The sequence below is a fragment of the Narcine bancroftii genome, chromosome 6 (assembly GCF_036971445.1).
Source record: "Narcine bancroftii isolate sNarBan1 chromosome 6, sNarBan1.hap1, whole genome shotgun sequence".
In the NCBI taxonomy this organism is placed as follows: domain Eukaryota; kingdom Metazoa; phylum Chordata; class Chondrichthyes; order Torpediniformes; family Narcinidae; genus Narcine; species Narcine bancroftii.
The window spans coordinates 233,770,194-233,790,590 of record NC_091474.1 but is presented as its reverse complement, the minus strand read 5'-3'; the positions used below and the strand labels follow the sequence as shown (position 1 = coordinate 233,790,590).

At 37.1% G+C, this 20,397-nt stretch overlaps 1 protein-coding gene across 2 annotated transcripts in view; it reads left to right on the top strand.

Annotated features, from left to right (window-relative positions):
- The window catches only part of LOC138737139 (regulator of microtubule dynamics protein 2), a 101,091-nt gene that overhangs the window by 72,530 nt on the left and 8,164 nt on the right, over positions 1-20,397 (top strand). For both annotated transcript variants that reach the window (XR_011340780.1, XM_069887705.1), the window contains exons 6-9: positions 11,941-12,018; positions 18,804-18,902; positions 19,838-19,891; positions 20,023-20,100. Coding sequence is in view for 1 of the 2 variants with exons in the window: in XM_069887705.1 (XP_069743806.1) it covers positions 11,941-12,018; positions 18,804-18,902; positions 19,838-19,891; positions 20,023-20,100 (309 nt within the window). In the remaining variant the exon portion in view is untranslated. The remainder of the gene's footprint in view (positions 1-11,940; positions 12,019-18,803; positions 18,903-19,837; positions 19,892-20,022; positions 20,101-20,397) is intronic.

Sequence of the window (20,397 nt, the reverse complement as noted above, 5' to 3'; positions counted from 1 at the left end):
ATATCATTAATATTTGGTATAAAATGAATAATTGGCACAAGGAAATAAATTACCCCAAAAATTCCCTTGTTTCAGAACAGATTAATTCCTTTAACTATTGACAATTGAATTCTACATGCCTGGTTCCATAAAGGGATTAGATATGTGGAAGATTGTTATGTACAAGGGCAATTAATGTCATTTGAACAATTAAAAAATAAATATAATATTTATAATAATACAATCTTCTGTTACTTTCAATTAAGAGCTTTTCTCAGAGAAGAATTAGGACCATCTATGATGTTACCAGAGTGCAGTGAAATGGAGATTCTAATTCGAAAGGGGAACACAAAGAAATTCACATCAGTTATGTATTCTTAACTTCAATCAGTACTCCTAAATGGGAGTTATATAGATCAAAACAAAGATGGGAATCAGACTTGAATATTAGTATTGATGATAAGACCTGGTCGCATTTATGTCATGATTGTATGACCAACGTAATTAATATAAAATATAGGCTGGTACAATATAATTTCTATATCTTACTCCGCAAAAATTTCATAAATTAAACTAATATTTCTGATATATGTTTTAGATTCTGGGAAGAAACACGTACTTTCTTACATTCTACCTTGTCATGTTCCAAATTGGAACCCTTTTGGGAAAATGTAAGAGTTTTACTAAATCAAATTATTAGGAAACAATTGCCTGCGAGTCGAGAATTGTTTCTCTTAGGAAATATTGTGGACAAAAGACCTAAATTGAGGCTGTCTAAGTACCAATTAGAGTTTATTAAAATTGCATTGGCAGTGGCCAGGAAATCTATTGCAATGACCTGGAAGTCTGATTCTATTTTGGAAATAGCCCGTTGGAAAACTGAAATGCATAGTTGTGTTCCCCTGGAGAAAATTACTTTCAATTTACGGAATAAGTACAACACGTTTTTGCAGGTATGGGAACATTATCTACAAAGTGTAGGGTTGAATACTTAATAAAGAAGATATTCATTCTTTTTTTATTTTTCTTCCCTTCGTTTTTCATCTTTTTATTGAGATCTAGACAAAAGTAATTGCCCCACCCCCCCCCCCTTTGTTGTTTTGGATTCAACATCTTGACAGCTCCTTCTCTCTTTTTTCTGTCCTTTTTTCTTTCTTCCCTTTTCTTCATTTATTTAGGGTTTTATTTGGAGGTGGTGGGGGGAATAGGGGCTATATTTGGGACATATATCAGTGATTAATTCACAATTAATTATTTATCTGTGGTGATAGTTTTGTTGATAAAATCAAAATAAAATATTAAAAAAAGAAACTACAAGCTCTAGGCCTCTGTACCCCCCTCTGCAACTGGATCCTTGACTTTCTCATCAGAAGGCCACAGACAGTACAAATTGGAAATAGAGTCTTCTCCTCACCGATCATCAACACAGGTGTACCTCAAGGATGCAAGCTTAACCCACTTGTCTGCTCATTATACACCCACGACTGTGTGGCCAGGCATAATTCTAATGCTATCTACAAGTTTGCCGATGACATCACAGTTGTCGCAAAATCACAAACAGCAATGAGGAAGCGTCCAGGAGGGAGATAGATCAGCTCGTTGAATGCTGTAACATCAACAACCTTGCACTAACATCAGCAAAACCAAGGAGATGATTATGGACTTCAGGAGGAAGTCAGGGGAATGTGACCCAATCCTTATAAAAGGGTCAGTAGTGGAGAGGGTCAAGAACTTCAAATTCCTGGGTGTCAACATCTCCAAGGATCTATCCTGGAGCCTCCACGTTGATACAATCACAAAGGAGGTTCACCAGCAGCTATACTTTGTGAGGTCCCTGAGGAGATTTGGTATGTCACTGAAGTCTCTCGTAAACTCCTATAGGTGTACCGTGGAGAGCATTCTGGTGGGATGCATCACTGCCTGGTATGGAGGCACCAACTCTCCAGAGGTTGTTAACCTTCACTCCATCAAGGACATCTACATGAGGCGGTGTCTTAAAAAAACAGCCTCTATCCTCAAAGACCCCCACCACCCAGGCCATGCCCTCTTCAGTCTACTACCATTGGGGTACAGGAGCCTAAAGATGAGCACTCAGCGGCACAAGGTCAGCTTCTTCCCCGCTGCCATCAGATTCCTGAATAATCAATGAACCAAAGACACTGCCTTACATTTTGTGAACTATTATTTTTTTTATTTTATTTTTTATATTAATGTCAAAAGATGGTTATAATATGTATATTTTCTCTATGATGCTGCCACAAACACTAAATTTCATGACTAGTTCATGAAAATAAATCCTGATTCTGATTTTGAAAAGTTTGCAAAGAAAATAATTTTCTTTCACAAACAAGATTAATCCAAGTATAGGTTAGGTTAGCCACTTAGGTTGATAGGGTATGTAAGAAGCCTTATTGTATGCTAGTCTTCATTAGTCAGGGGATTGAGCTCAAGAGCCATGAGGTAACATTGCAGCTCTATAAAACTGGTTAGATTACAATTGAAATACTGCATTTAGTTCTGGTCACCTCATTACAGGAAGGGTGTGAAAGTTTTGGAGAGGTTACACCATCCAATTGTTTGGACTGGACTCTGTGTGTCTGAAGAAGCTGTGGAAGCACTGAAGGTGAATCTACAAACATTTAGTGATTCTGGGGAGATTCTCTTTTGCTTCTCTTACTCTGTAAGAGGCGCTTCAGGTAATTTCTGCCAAAGGCGAGTTGGTCTGCCTTACATAAGGCAAAAGCAATTTCATATAATATGACATTGTTTTATTACAATCATAATAAATTGAATCTTGAATTTAACAATTTAGGATTAGTCAAGACAGTCAGGTTCCAAGAATTTTGCCAAGAGAAGGACTCAGTTAAAGTAAGCAAGTATGTCTTAGAGATATTGAGAATGTCCAGGATTTTGTTAGAGTTAGAGAGTATGCCTTCAGGACTCCATTTGAATTTTTTATACGTTCAGTGAGAATGATTGGCAAGGAGAGATATGTTCCTTTTCAACCCTGGCATTAAAGTCACCCAGGAGGAACAGTTTTTATTTTTTTATGAGTTTTCTCAAGGTTGAAGTAAGAACTCTTCATAACCTTGTCCTGAGGTATGAGATTCTTTGTTTTACAATGAGGGAGGTGCTATTTTCATGGGATCATTGGGATTCTAGACAAATGGTATTCTTGACAGCAAAACTCACCCCATTAAGATGGCATTCCTCTTTCATTTTGTCCTTTCAGAAGCAACTATACTTCCCATCATGTCCTATGAACTGTCCATGTCATTATGTTTCACTCAAAACTGTGATGTTAGTGTCAAGCAGGCAGATGAGTTCCTGGGCTGTGGTAATGCAGAAGTGTTCAGGTTCTGTTGTTCATAGAGTTTTGCATGTCTTGAATATTACTTAACTGAACTAATGTTGTGAGTGAGGCTTTATAACTATTACCCTTGTGGTTATTCAAAGAAACATTGAAATATTGTAGCGGGTGTTTTCGGGATTAGAAATGATTTTATAAAAAAGAGTTTTCAATTTTTGTTTAAAAACTGAAAAACTATGTTGATAAATATTACACTACTCTGCCTATCATATTCATAATTTTTTTTCTAAATGAAAAATATTACTGTCCGGAGGAAAAAGATACATTTTCAAAGTTACTCACTAGTGACGTGTTTTCAAGTGTTGTTTGTGAATGTGAGATTCACGTCAGATAAGGATATTGAGCGAGAGAGAGAGAGAGCAAAAACAGATGCAACTTGCTTTCTAAATCTTCTACGCTCAAATATTTTCCACTAATTGTAATGAATTTGTGTTAATATTAATCTTTAAAGTTTAGTTGTAAAATATATCTTTCTTAGTAAAGTGAGTGTGGGCTTGATTCAGGATCACACAGAGAAACACAGTTGCACTCAGAGAGAGAGGTCATTTTTGGAGTCCATGCATCTGGAAAAACAGAGCCATAAAGCTGAAGTGGTTTCTTAATTGAAACTCAAGAGCAATGGCTGTTGGCTTAAAAGTATTTGTGTGTATACACAACATTCTGCTATCAGTTGTTCAAACAAGCAGGACTTTTAATTTAATGATTAACAGACTATCCAGAGCCATATTCACTTCCAAGTGGACAGAGATGCTTTTAGCATATAGATGTGGATTAATTTTGGAAGTATTTCAAAAGGCCATTTGGCATGATTCATGCTTTTGGAGAAATGAAGCAGAAAGAGGAATGATGTCACATGTCATGTGATGAGAATTTGCAGAGAAAGATATTACTGGAACCAGAGACATTTTGGGCAGAAGGAAGTTGACATCCGGTGGAAGACAGGATGGAAGATACAGTAACCAGACTGTTACATGTTACTCCTGGTCACTTTTGAATGAAGGAGACCACTTCTGACCGTCTCTTTAAGATAAAGAGGATAGTTCAACCGTGACCTTTTCTAGTTGGGCACTTCATTTAATCCTTGTCTGGGTTTGTAAAATCATTGTGGAAGAAAATAGCCACTTTGCTGTCTCTTTGGAAAGAGGACAGATTCTTCATGTGGAACACAGATTATAAAATCTCCATGCAAGAGAGAGAAAATCATTCATATAAAGGAACATTGCTCTGAGCACAGCTCTGCAAGAAGGTTGAGTTTTAAAGAGGTCTGATGACTTGATGTTTCAAAATACTTCATTATTGCTTTTGACCAACAATTTAAAGAAATCTGATGCCTCACATTTACTCCCTAATTGCTTTTGAAAGGCAGTAAAGACTGAGTTTCAACACAAAAGGCTTTCTGAGACTGAACTTTTAAATCTTCTCTTCAGAATCAAGCTTAAATTGTAATGATTTGGGTTTTAACACACACACATATTTACATTTGTACATAGTGGGGTTAAGTTCGTTAAGTTTAGAATTAAGTAAGAAGTGTTGTGCAATTAATAATAAAAAATTGTTTTGAAAAAACCATTAGCAAAATAGTGTATTGGCATTGCTGCTGATCTAGTACGTGACACTAAAACACTTCATCGAAAACTTTGTTGCTGGAAATCAAATTGAGCCCTTTGTCTGGCTGATTCAGTACTAAAGAAGTTGGTAATAAATCTGACCAATCTCATGAACCTAATTATCTATGTTCCACAGTGTTAAGTGGAGGCTTTAGGGATGATGGTATTATCTTCTCTAGTTAGTGATCATTTTCCCTCCGGAATGGAAGGTGATAAATGTGATAAGAACAAAATAAATAGGAACAGAGGTCGACCATCTGGCCCATTGAACCTGCTCCGCCATTCAATGCGATCATGGCTGATCTGATGATAGGCCCATTTCCACCTGCCTGCCTTTTCCCCATATCACTTAATTCCTCTACTATGTCAAAAAAAATCTATCCAACCTTGTCTTAAATATATTTACTGAGATTGCCTCCACTGCAGCAAATTCTATAGATTCACCACCCTCTGGGAAAAACAGTACCTTGAATCTATGTCCTCTAGTTCCAATGGAAACAACTTACCTATTTTATACAATTCTATAAGATCCCCTATCATTCTTCTAAATTTCAGTGAGTACAGTCCCTCATCTCTGGAATCATCCTGGTGAACCTCCTCCAAAGCCAGCACATCCTTCCTTAAGTAAGGAGACCAGAACTGCATGCAGTACTCCAGATGCAGTATCCCCAGGTCCTTGCACAGTTGCAATATAACTTCCTTGCTCCTAAATTCAGTCGTTCCAGCAATGAAGACTAACATTCCATTTGCCTTCTTGATAGCCTGCTGCACCTGCAATTCATGCACAAGCACTCCCAAGCCCTTGAGCATATCAGCATGCTGCAATCGCCTGCCATTTAAGTAATATTCTGATCTTCCATTTTTCCTTCCAAAGTGGATCACTTCACATTTACCAACATTAAACTCCATCTCCCAGACCCTTGCCCGCTTACTTAACCTATCTATTTCTCTCTGCAACCTCTCCATATTCTCTGCACTGTTTGCTTCTTCACTCAATTTAGAGTCATCGGCAAATTTGGATACACTCTGCTCCCTCTTCCAGATCGTTATTGAATATTGTGATCCTTTTATTTAAAAGGAATAAAGACAGCAAGGAACTACAATTTGGTCAATGGTAGGGGAATATGATGGAATTTACAATGAAGAATAAATGAATTCTTTTCACATTGGCAGGCTGTCATTTGTAAAGTATCATTGGGATTAGCGTTCGAGCTTAAGTTGGTCACAATTTATGTGAACTATTGGTTGAGACCAAATGCTTGCTGACAATTTTAAGTAAGTGGAATTGTATGTGGTTGAACTAGAACATAGAGCATAGTACATTACAGTAGTATAGGCTCCTGGGTCCAGGGTGATGTGCTGATCCATATAAACCTACTCAATAATCTAAACCAGCCAATGGAGGCGCTGGGGGCCACAGAACATTTAAGTAAAGGCCTGTTTTCTTTTCTCCTTGCGTAACATTTTTCTTAAATATAGCTAATCAGTGAGAAGTACAGAAGAAAGTAAAACAACTGCTTCACGGGGAAGGAGGCCCATCAAATTTGAGCAGAGTCCTAGGGTGGGGAGATGGGGCCATAGCTGGCAAAATGTCGAGAATAGCTGATCTAAATCTTCCCTACCACACATCCATAACCCTTTAGTTTTCTTGCACCCATGTGCCTGACCAAGTCTTTTAAAATCCCTATTTTACCAGCATCCACCACCACCCCTGCCAATGCAATCCAGGCAACCACTATTCTCTGTGGGGGGAAAAAAAAAAAAAAATCCCTGATGTCTCTCCTCAACTTTCCACCACTCACCTTGTACAGATATCCTCTGGTATTTGCTACAGTCACCCTGGGATAAAAGGTGCTATCTATCCACCCTATTTATGCCTCTCATAATCTTGTAGACCTCTATTAAGTCACCTCTCACAAAAGGGACAATTGTGGACTTCAGGAGAACCAGGGACAACTACCCTACACTTTACATTAATTGGATGGTGGTGGAAAGAGGCACATAACATCTCCTCACTTGTCAAGAAGGTGCATCATCGACTGCACCACCTAAAAGGCTGAGGTTGGCAAGGCGACTAGCCAACATTCTATCAACTTTCTGCAGGAGCTCTTATCGAGAGCGTCCTGCATCATAGGGGTGGTACAGTTGGAGGTTTTACAGTGCAGAACATCAGATCAGAGGTCAATCCACAGGAGGACCCGTATAACCTAGCACATGGCATCTTCCAGTGACTCCTGCTGGGAAAAAGATCCAGGAGTGTCAGAGCCAGCACCACCAGGCTGAGGAACAGCTTCTTCCCACAGGCAGTGAGAACACTGAATGCTTACATAATTCTACTATTAAGAATATTCATTTTAATATATACATTTGTACTGTGTTTAAGTATTGTTTGTCTGTATGTGTGTTACATCTCTATGCTTATTTTGCACTGTTTTACACTGTTAATCGGAGAAAGCTGTTCCATCGGGTTGTGCTGGTACAATTGGATGACAAATAAACTTGAACTTATTCCATTCCAAAGAGAAAAGCCCTAGCTCTGTTAACCTTGCCTTATAAAACATGTTCTTCCATCTAGGCAACATCCTGGTAAATCTCCTCTGCATTAGCTTCCATATTCTTCCTGTAATGAGGTGAACAGAACTGAACACAATATTCTGTCTGGTCCCACCAGAGTTTTATAGAGCTGCAGTAGTTGAACATCTGGCTGGTAAAACATAATGTGGAAAATTGTAGGTTATCTATCCACTTTGGAGTATAGAATAGAAAAGCAGAGCATATTTTCAAATAGTGAGAATTTGCGGAATGTTAATTTTTATACAAGTTAATGAAAGCTAAACATGCAGGTGCAGTATGGGATCAGAAGGGCAAATGTGTGTTCATCTTTTTTTTAAACTTTAAGATTTTATAACATGAATAACATATAGGATTACATTAAAAAAAAAATTAGAATAAAATAATAAAATTACAATACAGTATCAGTAATCTAAATAAACTATACCCTCCCCAATAATTATTACACATTAATAACCCAACTCAAATTAGTCCAACCCCCCCTTTCCCCCCAAAATAAAGAGTGAAGAATTAATAAAGTTAATAATACATGTGAGAAAAAAAACCCACTTACAAAAAAAACAAAAACATAACCGATTAAAATACTAACAAAAAGAAAAGTAATTAATACTAAGATATCAGACTTAAAAAACATATTTAAATCAAACTTAAATGCATATATTTAACAAACGGAGTTAAGATGAAACATATATTTAACTCAAACTTAATATAAAAAAATTAGTAAAGTTAGTAACATTATCTATCAAAAATTCTTAAACAATAATCAATTCTTAAAAAAAATTGTAGCATGAAAAAAAAAGATGAAAAAAAACTTTCTCTATAGAGATAAACCTTCACCAAATATCAACTAACTTCACATCTATCATCATATTAGTCACATAAACCACCATCTTAAAACAAAATTCAAACCTCATTAAGCATTGTACAATTCAATTTTAGTACTCTTCCACCATTTTTCCCTTTTACTCTTGAATAGTTATCCAATAAAAGCTCCAATACCACATTTAAATATCCCCAACCATTACGTTAAAATTCAGATATCCAAATAATAAAAACACATCTACAACGAAATCTATATCTTCAACAAATGGAGCATAAACCACAAACAAAATTCAAGCCTCATTAAGAATTGTACAATTCAATTTATAACTTTCACCATTATTCCCTTCGTTCTATAACTAAAATAGCAAAATAATATACACCAGAATTACCACTCCTTTCACCTTAAAGTTAAAGAAAAAATATTAAAAAAAACTTATCCATCCCATTCACATTTAAATTTCAGATATTCCTTATCTACTGAATAAACTTTACAAAAAAAACCACATCAATTTTTAGTTTTTTAAACAATCAAATACTTTCTTATGCTTTTTTTAATATTTAAACAAAAAAAAACCCCCTTCACTCTTTCATCTAATAATACAAAAAAAAGGAAAAAAAACAGGTAGGAGGTTAAAAATACCCCCTCCCGTCTAAACCGCGCAATGCGGTAACTCCCAAAAAAAAATGGGTGTGAGATAACTCACACGTAGCAGATGACTTTCAGGAAATAGTGCCTATCCAGTTCTCTCCCCCAACTCTCAGTTCATCTTAAACTAACATCATCATTATTTAATATCCCTTTTTTTAAAAAAAAATTAGAAAAAAAAAAGGACAACTCTTCTTTTAATCAGCTCCAACTGCCGAGTCACCATTACAACCATTCCTTCTTGGAGCACGGCTCTTTTCTTCCATCTCTTGTCTCCTTAGAGATCGCGGCGGACTATGTCTCTGTTGAAACTGAGTAATGGGCAGCTCTTGAGCAAATGCTATAGCTTCCTTTGGAGAATCAAAGAACTTTGGTTGGCCACCATCTTGGAAAACCTTCAAAACAGCTGGATATCTAAAGGTTGCCTTGTAACCTTTCTTCCACAACAACTCTTTAGCAGGATTGAATTCCCGTCGTTGGAACATAACTTCTTGACTCAAATCTGGATAGAAGAAAACTCGATTATTTTGAATCATCAAGGGTGATTTTCTCTGTTGTGCATTTCTAATAGCCACTCGTAAAATTATTTCTCTGTCGTAATAATTCAAGCAACGAACCAAAACAGGTCTTGGACTTTGACCTGAAATAGGTCTTCTACGCAAGGCTCTGTGAGCACATTCCAGTATTATACCTTCCAGAAAATGTTCTTGACCCAGCACCTGCAGAATCCATTCAGTAAAAAATTTTCTTGGGTCTGGTCCCTCCATACCTTCCGGCAAACCAATAGTCTTTATATTGTTCCGTCTGGATTGGTTTTCCAAATAATCAATCTTTTTCACCAAATTTTTATTTTGAGTTTGTAAGTCTTCGACCATTTTGGTCACATCAAAAACTTGATCCCGTATTTCGTCTATATCTTCTTCACACTAATTAAATTTATCTCTTACTTCAAGCTTAAAAGCTCCAAACTCGGCCATCTGTTGAGAATGTATTTTCACCAGAGTATTAAACCTAGTACCAAGTTCAGTCATAATCTTGGATAATCCCTGCATTGTGTAAGATAATTTAGATTCAAGATTCACAAAAATCTTTTCAATTGGAAGAGATTTTGGCTCAACAGATTCCTGCTTCTTCTGCATAACCAAAGGATCTTCTGTTCCTTCCTTCATTCTGGTTGCCTTCCTTGTAGTATGACTGCGTGTGGAAACCCCAGCCACAGCCTCTCCAGCAATGACTGGAGGAAGCTGGCCGGGGTTTTCCCCAGTCCATAATGTATTAAGTTCTCCCAGTACATCAAGTTGTATAGGTTCTTCTATCTCAAAAGATGCAGTTTGCAGCGCCACCTCTACAGTTGACAAATGCCTTTGAGTAACTCTTTGTTCTAAAGGCTGTTTGGCGCCCTCTTTAGAGGGCTCTACCGATGTAACATAGAGCTCTACATCCAAACACTGTACCTCTCTCCTGGGATCCATTTCACGCTGAGTCCCGGTGTCTTTTCTGTAGGTAGGCTCCAAAACTTGAACTTTTGGAAAATGTAGTTTTTTGATGATCTATTGTCGTTTTTTTTTGCTCTTTTCCACCAATTGTACCATCATAAGTTAAATTAACAGCACTGAAATTATCTAAACTTTTAAAGAATTTTAACGGGCATTTCTAGACAAAACAATAAGATAGAGTCAGGAGAGGACTGGAAGGCACATCTGATCCTTACGCCATCTTGCCACGCCCCCGTGTTCATCTTCATTGTGAGAAAAATAAAATACAAGGGTAAGGAAATCGTATTGCATTTGGACAGTGCCTTGTTGAGACAGCACCTGGAGTATTCTGAACGCTAACTCCTTACTCAAGTAAACATGTACTTGCCATAGAGGGAGTGCAGCGAAGTTTTACTGTGCTGGTTCCATGGATGGCAGGTTTGTTGTATCGGAGACATTCAGTAGTCTGGGACTTTATCCTCGAGTTTAAAAGAAAAAAGTGATTTAACTGAAGGGCTCAACCGGTTAGTTGCAAGATCAGTGTTACCACAGGATTGAAAAAATCTGGATCCTTTACCATATTTTCACAGGGAGGTGTGGGGCTGCATTATGTTCATTTTAAAACAGATGGATAAATGTCTACATATTAATGTAATCAATGGATAAGGGGATAGTCTGGAAACTGGTGCTGGGGTACTATCAATCATAATAATGAATGGCAGACAAAGCTCAAAGAATGAAGTGCCATATTACCATATATGCTTCTGGAAAGGACAGCTTGTGTATAGGACGACCCAGAATTTGCACTCAAATCTGACACCACTGACCAGTTAAAAGCAAATCACAGTATTTCTATAACAAATTAGCATGTAATGGTTTTAATTTTATTTGCAAATTTTAAAATAAACCACCACTGGCTCCTGTAATAGGCCATTTAAAGCCTGTACAGAGTCGACGGCAATCGGACTAGGTGGATGGACCACGAAGACGAGCGCTGAGACTTCACTGATAACTAACAGGGCGTGCAGGAGATTGCATTGGAGCCAGGGATAAGATGGCAGCAGTGTTGAGACTTGGCTGTCAAGGTTCAAATTTTAGACCCAGTATCTAGGATGACCACTGATGTTCAGGTGATATTTAACATCATGTTAAGGTGATCGTCCTATATGCTACCATATATGGTTCTAATTTATGTGATGTAAAAGTAATGGAGAAGAAATTATCAAGAATATAGAAGATTTTGTAAGGGAAACAATTGTCCACAATTTTGGAATGATTTGTAACTTTTAGATTAAAGATAATATTTCAATTTTCTTTTCACAGCAATCTGTCGTTTTGCTCTTTACACAGCTATATGACTGCTAGAGATAACCTGTTGGCCTGTTTGCAAAAAAAACCACTTCGCTGTATTTTGTGACAATTAAACTTAAAATGCTTTGATATTCTTCACAAACTGTTTTCTTTAAACAGGAACATGTAGATAAAGCAATTGAACTGAGGCAACAAGATCCCAAATTGCATTATCTCCTGGGGAGATGGTGCTATGCAGTAAGTCGGCAAATTTTGTAATCTTATCTAGCTCAGTGAGGACGGAATGTGATATCATTATGGTACTGTGCACTGTTTCTTCTGTTTAACTCATGAGAACAAAATGTGTTTGCAACATTAGCCTCCAATTTGATCATGTTGACCATCATCCCATTTTGTACCCATTGCTTTAATGAAAATAATGCAAAAGGAATGAATTGCAAAAGTAAGGACGCCTTGCTATAACCATATAACCCAGCATATAACTGAGGCTCTACATGTAGTTGAGTACTCTTTATTTAAGGATGAATATATTTAGCTGAGATACTCTGCACAAATTTCACTAGTTTGATACCTGAAATGGAAAAAATATTGTCTCGTAAAGAATAAAATATAGACTTGGAAGATTGGGATGTGTCAGTTGATGGGAAAGCCACCATGAGATATCTGTATTACACTTATTTACCCATCTTAGGAAATGGAGCAGTAGAGGAACAGGCCCTTTGGCCCATGGTGTGTGCACTGAACACAATCTCAAATTATAGTTAGCATGGCCTAGTGAAAGGCAGATGATGCCTCATGAACCTAATTGAGTTTTTCGAAGAGGTAACAAACAACACTGATGAAGATCAGGTGATATATATGGATTTTAGTAAAGCCTTTCAGAAAATTCCCCACATAGTAGGCTCATTCAGAAAGTCATGAGGCATAGTATCCAAGGAAATTTGACTGCTTGATTCTGAATTGGCTTGCCTGTAGAAGGCAAAGGTTATTAGTATATGGAATGTATTCTGCCTGGAGGTCAGTGACTAGTGATGTTCCGCAGGGATTTGTTCTGGGACCCCTGATCTTTATGATTTTTATAAATGACTTGGGTGAAGAAGTGGAGGGTGAGTTAGTTTGCAAGTGATACACAGGTTGGAGATTTTGTAGATAGTATAGATGGTCACAAGATATCAATCCAGATAAATGTGAAGTGATGCAATTTGGAATGTTGAACTTGAAGGCAGAGTATGTAGTTAATGGCAGGATTCTTAAGAGTGTGGAGGAATAGTGAGATCTAGGAGTCCACATTCATTGATCCTTCAAGGTTGCCACAGAAGTTGATAGGGTTGTTAAGAGGCATATGGTGTGTTGGGCTTCATTAGTCGAGGGATTGAGTTTAAGAGCCGTGACATAAAGTTGCAGCTCTATCAACTCTTGTTAGACTACACTTGGAGTATTGCATTCAGTTCTGGTCACCTCGTTACAGGAAGGAGAGAGTGCAGAGAGGCTTTGGAGAGGATGCAGAGGAGATTCACCAAGATGTTGCCTGGATTGAAAAACATGTCATATGAGAACAAGTTAGGGCTTTTTTCTTTGGAGCAATGAAGAATGAGAGGTGATTTATAGAGTTGTACCAGATTATGAGGGCCTTAGATAGGGTGGACAGCCAACCCTTTTCTCTTGGGCTGACAATAGCAACTATCAGTTTAAGGTAAGTAGATCAAAGTTGATGGGCAATGTCAGAGATAATTGTTTCATTCAGAGAGTGGTGGGTGCCTGGAATGCATTGTCAAGGGTGGTGATGGAGGCTGATACAATAGGGACATTCAAAAGACTCTTGAGTAGGTGCATGGATGTAAGAAAAATAGGGGGTTATGGGTGTGACATCAGGAGTTGCGGAGTAGGTTTTCATAGGTCGGCACAGAATCGTGACTGAACGACCTGTACTGTGATGTAACGTATTTTCTTACATTGAAGGCAGTCGAAAGGGGATCCACCAGCCGAATCCCCGGGTTGAGAGGATTATACTATTGGTTTAAAAAGGCTATTCCTTCATTTAGAAGAATGACAGATGACTTGAGTCAAATATGTAAGATCCAAAGGGGGCTTGACAGGGTGGAGGCTGAGATTCTTCACTCATGGGAAAGTCACGAAAAAAAGGGATGTAATTACAAAATGAGGGGCTGGTCATATAAACCTGGAGTACATTGAAATTTCTTCTTTCGGATGATAGTGAATCTCTGGAATTCTCTGCCCCCCAAGGGTGATGGGGGCCAGGTCATTATATATATTTAAGCTGAAACTCAATAAGTGAATTACATGTATTTGAATGATTGAAGGTTATGTGGAACTGGCACAGAAGAGGGTTTGAAGCCAGCATAGGTCAGCCACGATCATATTGAATGTTGGGGCAGGCTTGAGCATTGGTGTCCTACTCCTTTTCATATTTTCTTGTGTTCTTGTCAAAAATCACTTATCCTGTATCATATAAATAGAGAAATGCCTCATGGCAATTTAGTTGAAGTTACACTGCAGGTTAGTATCTTTGTAAATTATACTGAAAAAGCATGGCCCTACATTATGTAATCTGTACCTCTGTGGTTATGATAGTAAACTATCAATTAAAATAATTGACATATTCTTGAACCTCAATATGTTCTCTTGCAGAACTCATTCATCAGATTGGCCCCTCCTTTGCAAACTAAAGTCTCGGACAGACAAATGCTTTATTTTTTTTCCCAGTAAGGGTTTGTACTCACTAAACTCTTGTTTTGAGTACAGCATGAAAATGCCATGGATATCATATCAGCAAATTCACAGCATCTATTTAATTGGCATTGGCAGGCTACCATGTATAATTTTGCTGTCCTTAAACTGAACCAAGTATCTGTGAATTCTGGTACAATCAAAAAGGAAATGCACACCAAGTCGATGTTAATACCATAACAGCTTTCTAAAATTCTATTATTTGCAGTTGTATTATTCACTTGCATGTTGCATTAAGAGATTACCTTGCTACTCAGTTGGGTCATGCAGTGTAGGATAAAAAATGACATGCATGTGATATTTTTATAAGTCTTCCATACTTAATGAATTTTACAAAACTAAAATAAAAAAACATATGCAAATATGTTGTATTTCCTTGTTCAATCCGTGTTCAAAATACCTTTATTGTTTTATCATAGAATCAGTTTTATTGTTCTCTAGTGATGTACCACAAGGTGATTAACTTGAAATTTGACTGGTGTAAATATGCTTGAGCAGTCTGAAAATATTTGGTTCAGTTTTGAGGTAATATTCACTAAGAGAACCACCAAGAATTCTAAACTTAAGTTTCCTTTTTTTTTAAACTATCCAGTTTGTGCTTGAGAGTTAGTGATCTATGTTACACGGAACAGCTTAAATTTACAGGCAAATATCAGTTGTCAAAAAGGTTACAAAATCATAAACTGGCATTTCGACCACAATCTTTGGTCCACAAAAAATATTAAGTTGATGCATGCAGCTGAAATTAAGTGTTACATTTTGGTTGGAAGAACACAAAGCACAATATATCCAAGACATTTCAAGAACTGAGAGGTTCATATTTAATTGTCAGTGCAAGTTGTAAAATCAGGTAAGAAATAGACATCCTAGAGTTTATAAGTAGAGACATAGAATAAAAGAACAAAAACCTCATGATAACCTCTATAGAACATTATTTTGGCCAGTAGAATAATGTGAGATATTATTGACGGTGCCCAAGAAATATGCTAAATAGATTCAAAGGATTAGGGACTTCAGTTACGTGGATAGATTACTAAATCTGCAACAGAGGAGGTTGCAAGGAAATCTAGCAGGTATTTAAAACATAGGGAATGCAGACAAATTAGATTAAAAGTTGTTGCCACTGGCAGAAGGGTCAAGATCCCACATATATAGAAAATGATGGGCAAAAGAACCAAAAATAACATGAGAAAAACCTTTATGAAGGAAAAGATTAGACTACATTACACTTTACATTACCAGGGCTAGCTGTGAAGATTGATTCCATGCTGAAAGATACCACCAGTGGCCAAACTGATGTTCTATAAAGGGTTATCATGACTTTATGCTCTTGTAGGCTATGATTCTGTTTTATAAAGTCTAGCATTCTGCGTATTTCTTTAACCTATGCTCCCATATCTGAGTTTTTTCACCTCTTTTAGAGTTGCATGCTCAAGTGTGTGTTGTCTTTTGTATTCTTACAACCAAATACTTCATGTCACCCATATGTATCGGCCTTGTGCTGAAATTAATATTTTTTGGTATTGACCAAGATGTAGCACCGTACTGTAAAAATAACAAGAAAATTTATCTGGGAGGAAATAATTTACAGAAAAATAAGTGGATTGCTCTTTAAATCTGAGCTGGTGTAACCACATTGGGGCCAATTTGTCTTATTCCATGTGGTTACCATTCTATTATTCAATGTAATATGTTAATGTACAATTAATTTCATACTTTGACACCATACCAAATCTTGTTTTTCTAAATTTGATAGCTGTTCTAACTTCTAAATAAGAGATAAATTATGAAATACATAAACCTCATTCTGCTTTGGAAATACTGTTAGTACTGACCAGCTAAAGGACCAATAGCAAATTTTTTATAAACTTTAATGAAGGGAAAGAAACAATAACAGTTCCCACTGTTCCTTTCTTTTCTAAAGTACCAGAGAAGTAGGGTAATCTTTACTGACATACCCAACCCTAAAATGTCTAGTATTGTAGACAGTAAAGACAGTTGCTAAAGATTGCAGCAGAATCTTGGCCAGTTGGGAAGATGGGCAGAACAATGGTTGATGGAATTTACTATAGAGAGAAGTGAGGTGTTGAATTTTTTTTTTATTTTAAAATTTATTCACAGCACGGTAGAAGCTGATTCAGACCATTTAAACACATACTGCCAATTTCACACCAAATTAATCTACAATCCCATACACTTTAGAGGGTGGGAGGAAAATGAAGTACCCAGGGAAATTCCACGCCAACACGGGGAAAACTTACAGATTCCTTACAGGCTGTGCCGGATTTGAACCCAGGTCGCTTGAGGCATAACATGGGTAGGTCCCACACAGGGAATGGTAGGGATCTGGGACATGTTGTAGAGCAGAGGGATCTTGGAGCACAGGTACATATTACCTTGAAAATTATGTTACAGGTAGATAGGGTGGTCAGAAAGTGTTCTGCATATTGGTCTTCATTTGTCAGAGTATTGAATACAGAAGAAGTTGAGAGATCAAGTTAGATAGGATGTTGTCGAGGCCCCATTTGGAGCATTATTTCAGTTTTGGTCCGCATGCTGCAAGAAAGATGTTGTCAAGCTGGAGAGGGTGAAGGGAAAATTTACGAGGATATTGCCAGGATTCAGGTGCCTGAGCTTATAGGAAAGGTTGAACAGCTAGGGCTTTATTCCTCAGAGTGGAGCAGGCTGAGAGGGGGAATCTCTTCGATGTAAACAAAATCATGAAAGGAGTAGACAAGGTGAACGCAAAGGGTCTTTTGCACAGAGGGGAATCAGTAACCAGAGGACATAGGTTCAAGGTGAGGGTGGAGAGATTTAAAAGGAACCTGAAGGATAACTATTTTTACACAGAGGATGGTGAATGGATAGATCAGGCTGCCAGAGGAGATGATTGAGCCAGGTACTACTGCAATGTTTAATATAAAATTGGGCAGATATCTGGAAAGGATGGATTAAGAGGGATACAGGCCAAACATATGCAGGAGGGACTAGTGAGAGTGGGACACTTTGGTCACCATAGGCAAGTTGGGCTGAAGGCTGAAATTATTTAATTAGGTGACTGACAAAAATAAATTGTCTTTTTTTTTAACCTCTCTAAATTCCTTGGAACAGTTGAACACATCATCCTGATACAAATACTTCTCTACCACCAGCCAAACTGGACAGGATTATATTTCCCTGGTTCAATTCTTCCTAGTCTATTCACAGATACTGGCCTTTTGATGCATCAAGTCCTTGCCAAACTATCATTCCATCTAGTCCCATCAACCTGCATTAAGACCATAGCCTCCCATCAATGAACCTATCCAACTTTTTCTCCACTGTTGAAATCTTCTCCTCAAATTCTTCTTCCATCCTATTTATTTATGTTTTTTCCAGTGACCTCCCCTCTGAAAACAAGGCAGCAGTTTTCGTAGACACACTGACAATTCCTCAGACCTCACTACCACCTTTCTTCATCCTTCATTTGTGCCTAAATTGATTATTGGTCATTTAACTGAACAGACATTTCCTTCAACTAAATATTCAACGGATTGAATCCGAGGCTAGTGAATTTAGTCTCTGTCGCAAACTGTGTATTCACCATCAACTCCAACCTTCTCTTGCAATCTTAGACAGAACCAAATTATTTTCAGTTATATTATGTTTTATCCAAAGTTGAACTTCAGATCATATATGTCAGTAAAGATTACTGACTCATTCCCTGCCTCAGCCTTATCTGTTGCTGAAGAATTTGCATATAAGAATTTTATAGGTCAGACTCCCATTTTCCCCTCTGTAAGTTTGAAGTCATCCAGTAGTTTGTACCTAGTTTACTTCCAACAGGAAGTAACCCATAATAGCTGTGCTTATTAATGTTTTTATTTTTGATTTTGTCTTTCCTTAGATTAAATTCACCTTGTTTATTATTCCAGTTCTACAACTATCCCAAATATCTGCACTTATGTTTCTAAGCTCTTGATAAATCTGATTTATTGCTCCATTAATGCAAGGCGGGTTTTTTTTTTGGCACGACATTAAGATCAAGGAATACCTATAAATTTCTTGCCCTCTAAATTTATGTTTCTCAAAAATGCATAATGTAAAACATTTCATTGTCCATTTACCCTAATATCTCTCACAGAATGGTTTGGTTTCAAGTTTTACTGAAAAGTCCATTGGAATGGTTTACCATGTACCACGTAAATACAAATTGTTGTAAACTGATCCTGAAATTTGAATTTGTATTTGATGTCAATGTTGTCTTATAATGTTTTGAGATGCTTGGTTTGCAGGCTACTCAATTGTCCTGGCTTGAAAGAAAAGTAGCTACAGCCTTATTTGGAGAGCCACCAAATTCGACCATACAAGATGCCTTGGAATGTTTTCTCAAGGTAATAAAGATGGCAGTTACTCAGTAATCAGTGTCCTACTGCAGTTGAATTGCTGAACCAGACTGAAATACTGATCTAAAACATTTGTAAATGAAATAGAGACCTCTTGGACATTACATTTAACCTTCATGATCATGCTTTTCTTTGATTTGGCAGTTACAAAGTCAGGGAAAGAGGGATATAATTAGAAAGATGGTTTGAAATGTTTGTAGTTCATTTGTCAATATCTGTCATTTTAGTTTCAAGGCTTTGCACAATTCTTGGTCCAGTCCCCAAATGCATGTTTCAGCAAACATTACCAAAGCCCAGTAGCTCCAGTTGTAACAATGTAAGATAACAAATGACTATTTAATACAATTGTTCTAGTTACCTGTCTAATTTTCCAGCTCATATATTTTATTTTTAACATTCTGTCTCGCTGATTGTTCTAGGCATTAGTGCAGTTAAGTTCTTCATAGTAACTACTTCCATTTCTTTGAAGCCATGTGTTTACTGTCATTAATCTCACTTACTTTAAAGCGATATTTTTAATATCAAATGTCTAGAATGCAAGTTGTCATGGCAAGCAGCTATTTACCGAAACTATTGGAATATGTATGAAAATTTAATGTTTTAAAACATTACGAAGCTTTTCTCAAGTTTATCCTGCAAAGATTAGCCCACGTAAGGGTCAGGATGATTTTAAAGGAGCAAAGCAAAGTAAATGCTGGGATTTTGAAAGAGCAATAAGCCTAATCTGCTAAAAGCGATGGAATAATGGAAGTCTGTAGTGAATGCAACATGGCTGTCTTCAGATCTGCTGGTCAATTTAATTGTGTAATGGAATCTCATGGTTCACCGTGGAAGTTGTGTCTCTTGCTTTGAAGAATGAATATCGCTGTGTCAATCTATTCCTTACTTTTGAGTTTTACTTGTATCGGTGTTAAATTTTCTAGGTCGAGGAAATACATCCAAGGTATTCTAAAGCTAACTGCATTTATTTGACAAAGGTAGGTCCTATCATTACATTGTCTCAGAAATATAATTATAGCTCTATTTTAAATCTAGTAACAATTTCTAGGTTCTGATGGTCAATGCTGTTTGTAATACTTTCTAATTTTTCCTCATGTTTTGCCTTCAGTGTTACAAAGAACTTGGACAGAACACTAATGCACAAATGTGGTGTGACATGGCAGTTTCCTTTCCAGATACTGTAGAGGTAATTATATTGAAATTAATGTTGTTTGATCCACCAATGTAATTTTTTTCACATACACAGTGTGTAAATCATCTGATCACATGATTGAATTTTGCAGACCAAATTTAATTTGTGGAAAGTTATGCTGTGCTTTATGATTCAGTAAATTTATTTTATCAATGGCTGGGTCTGACCTCTGTCTAGGTTGGGATGAGGACGCAGCATTATAGTTGGTTTCAGTAATCTTGTGCTGCTGAGGCAAATGGCAAATGACAATTAAATTTCTACCCCACTTGAAGTGACACCTTGGATGACTCA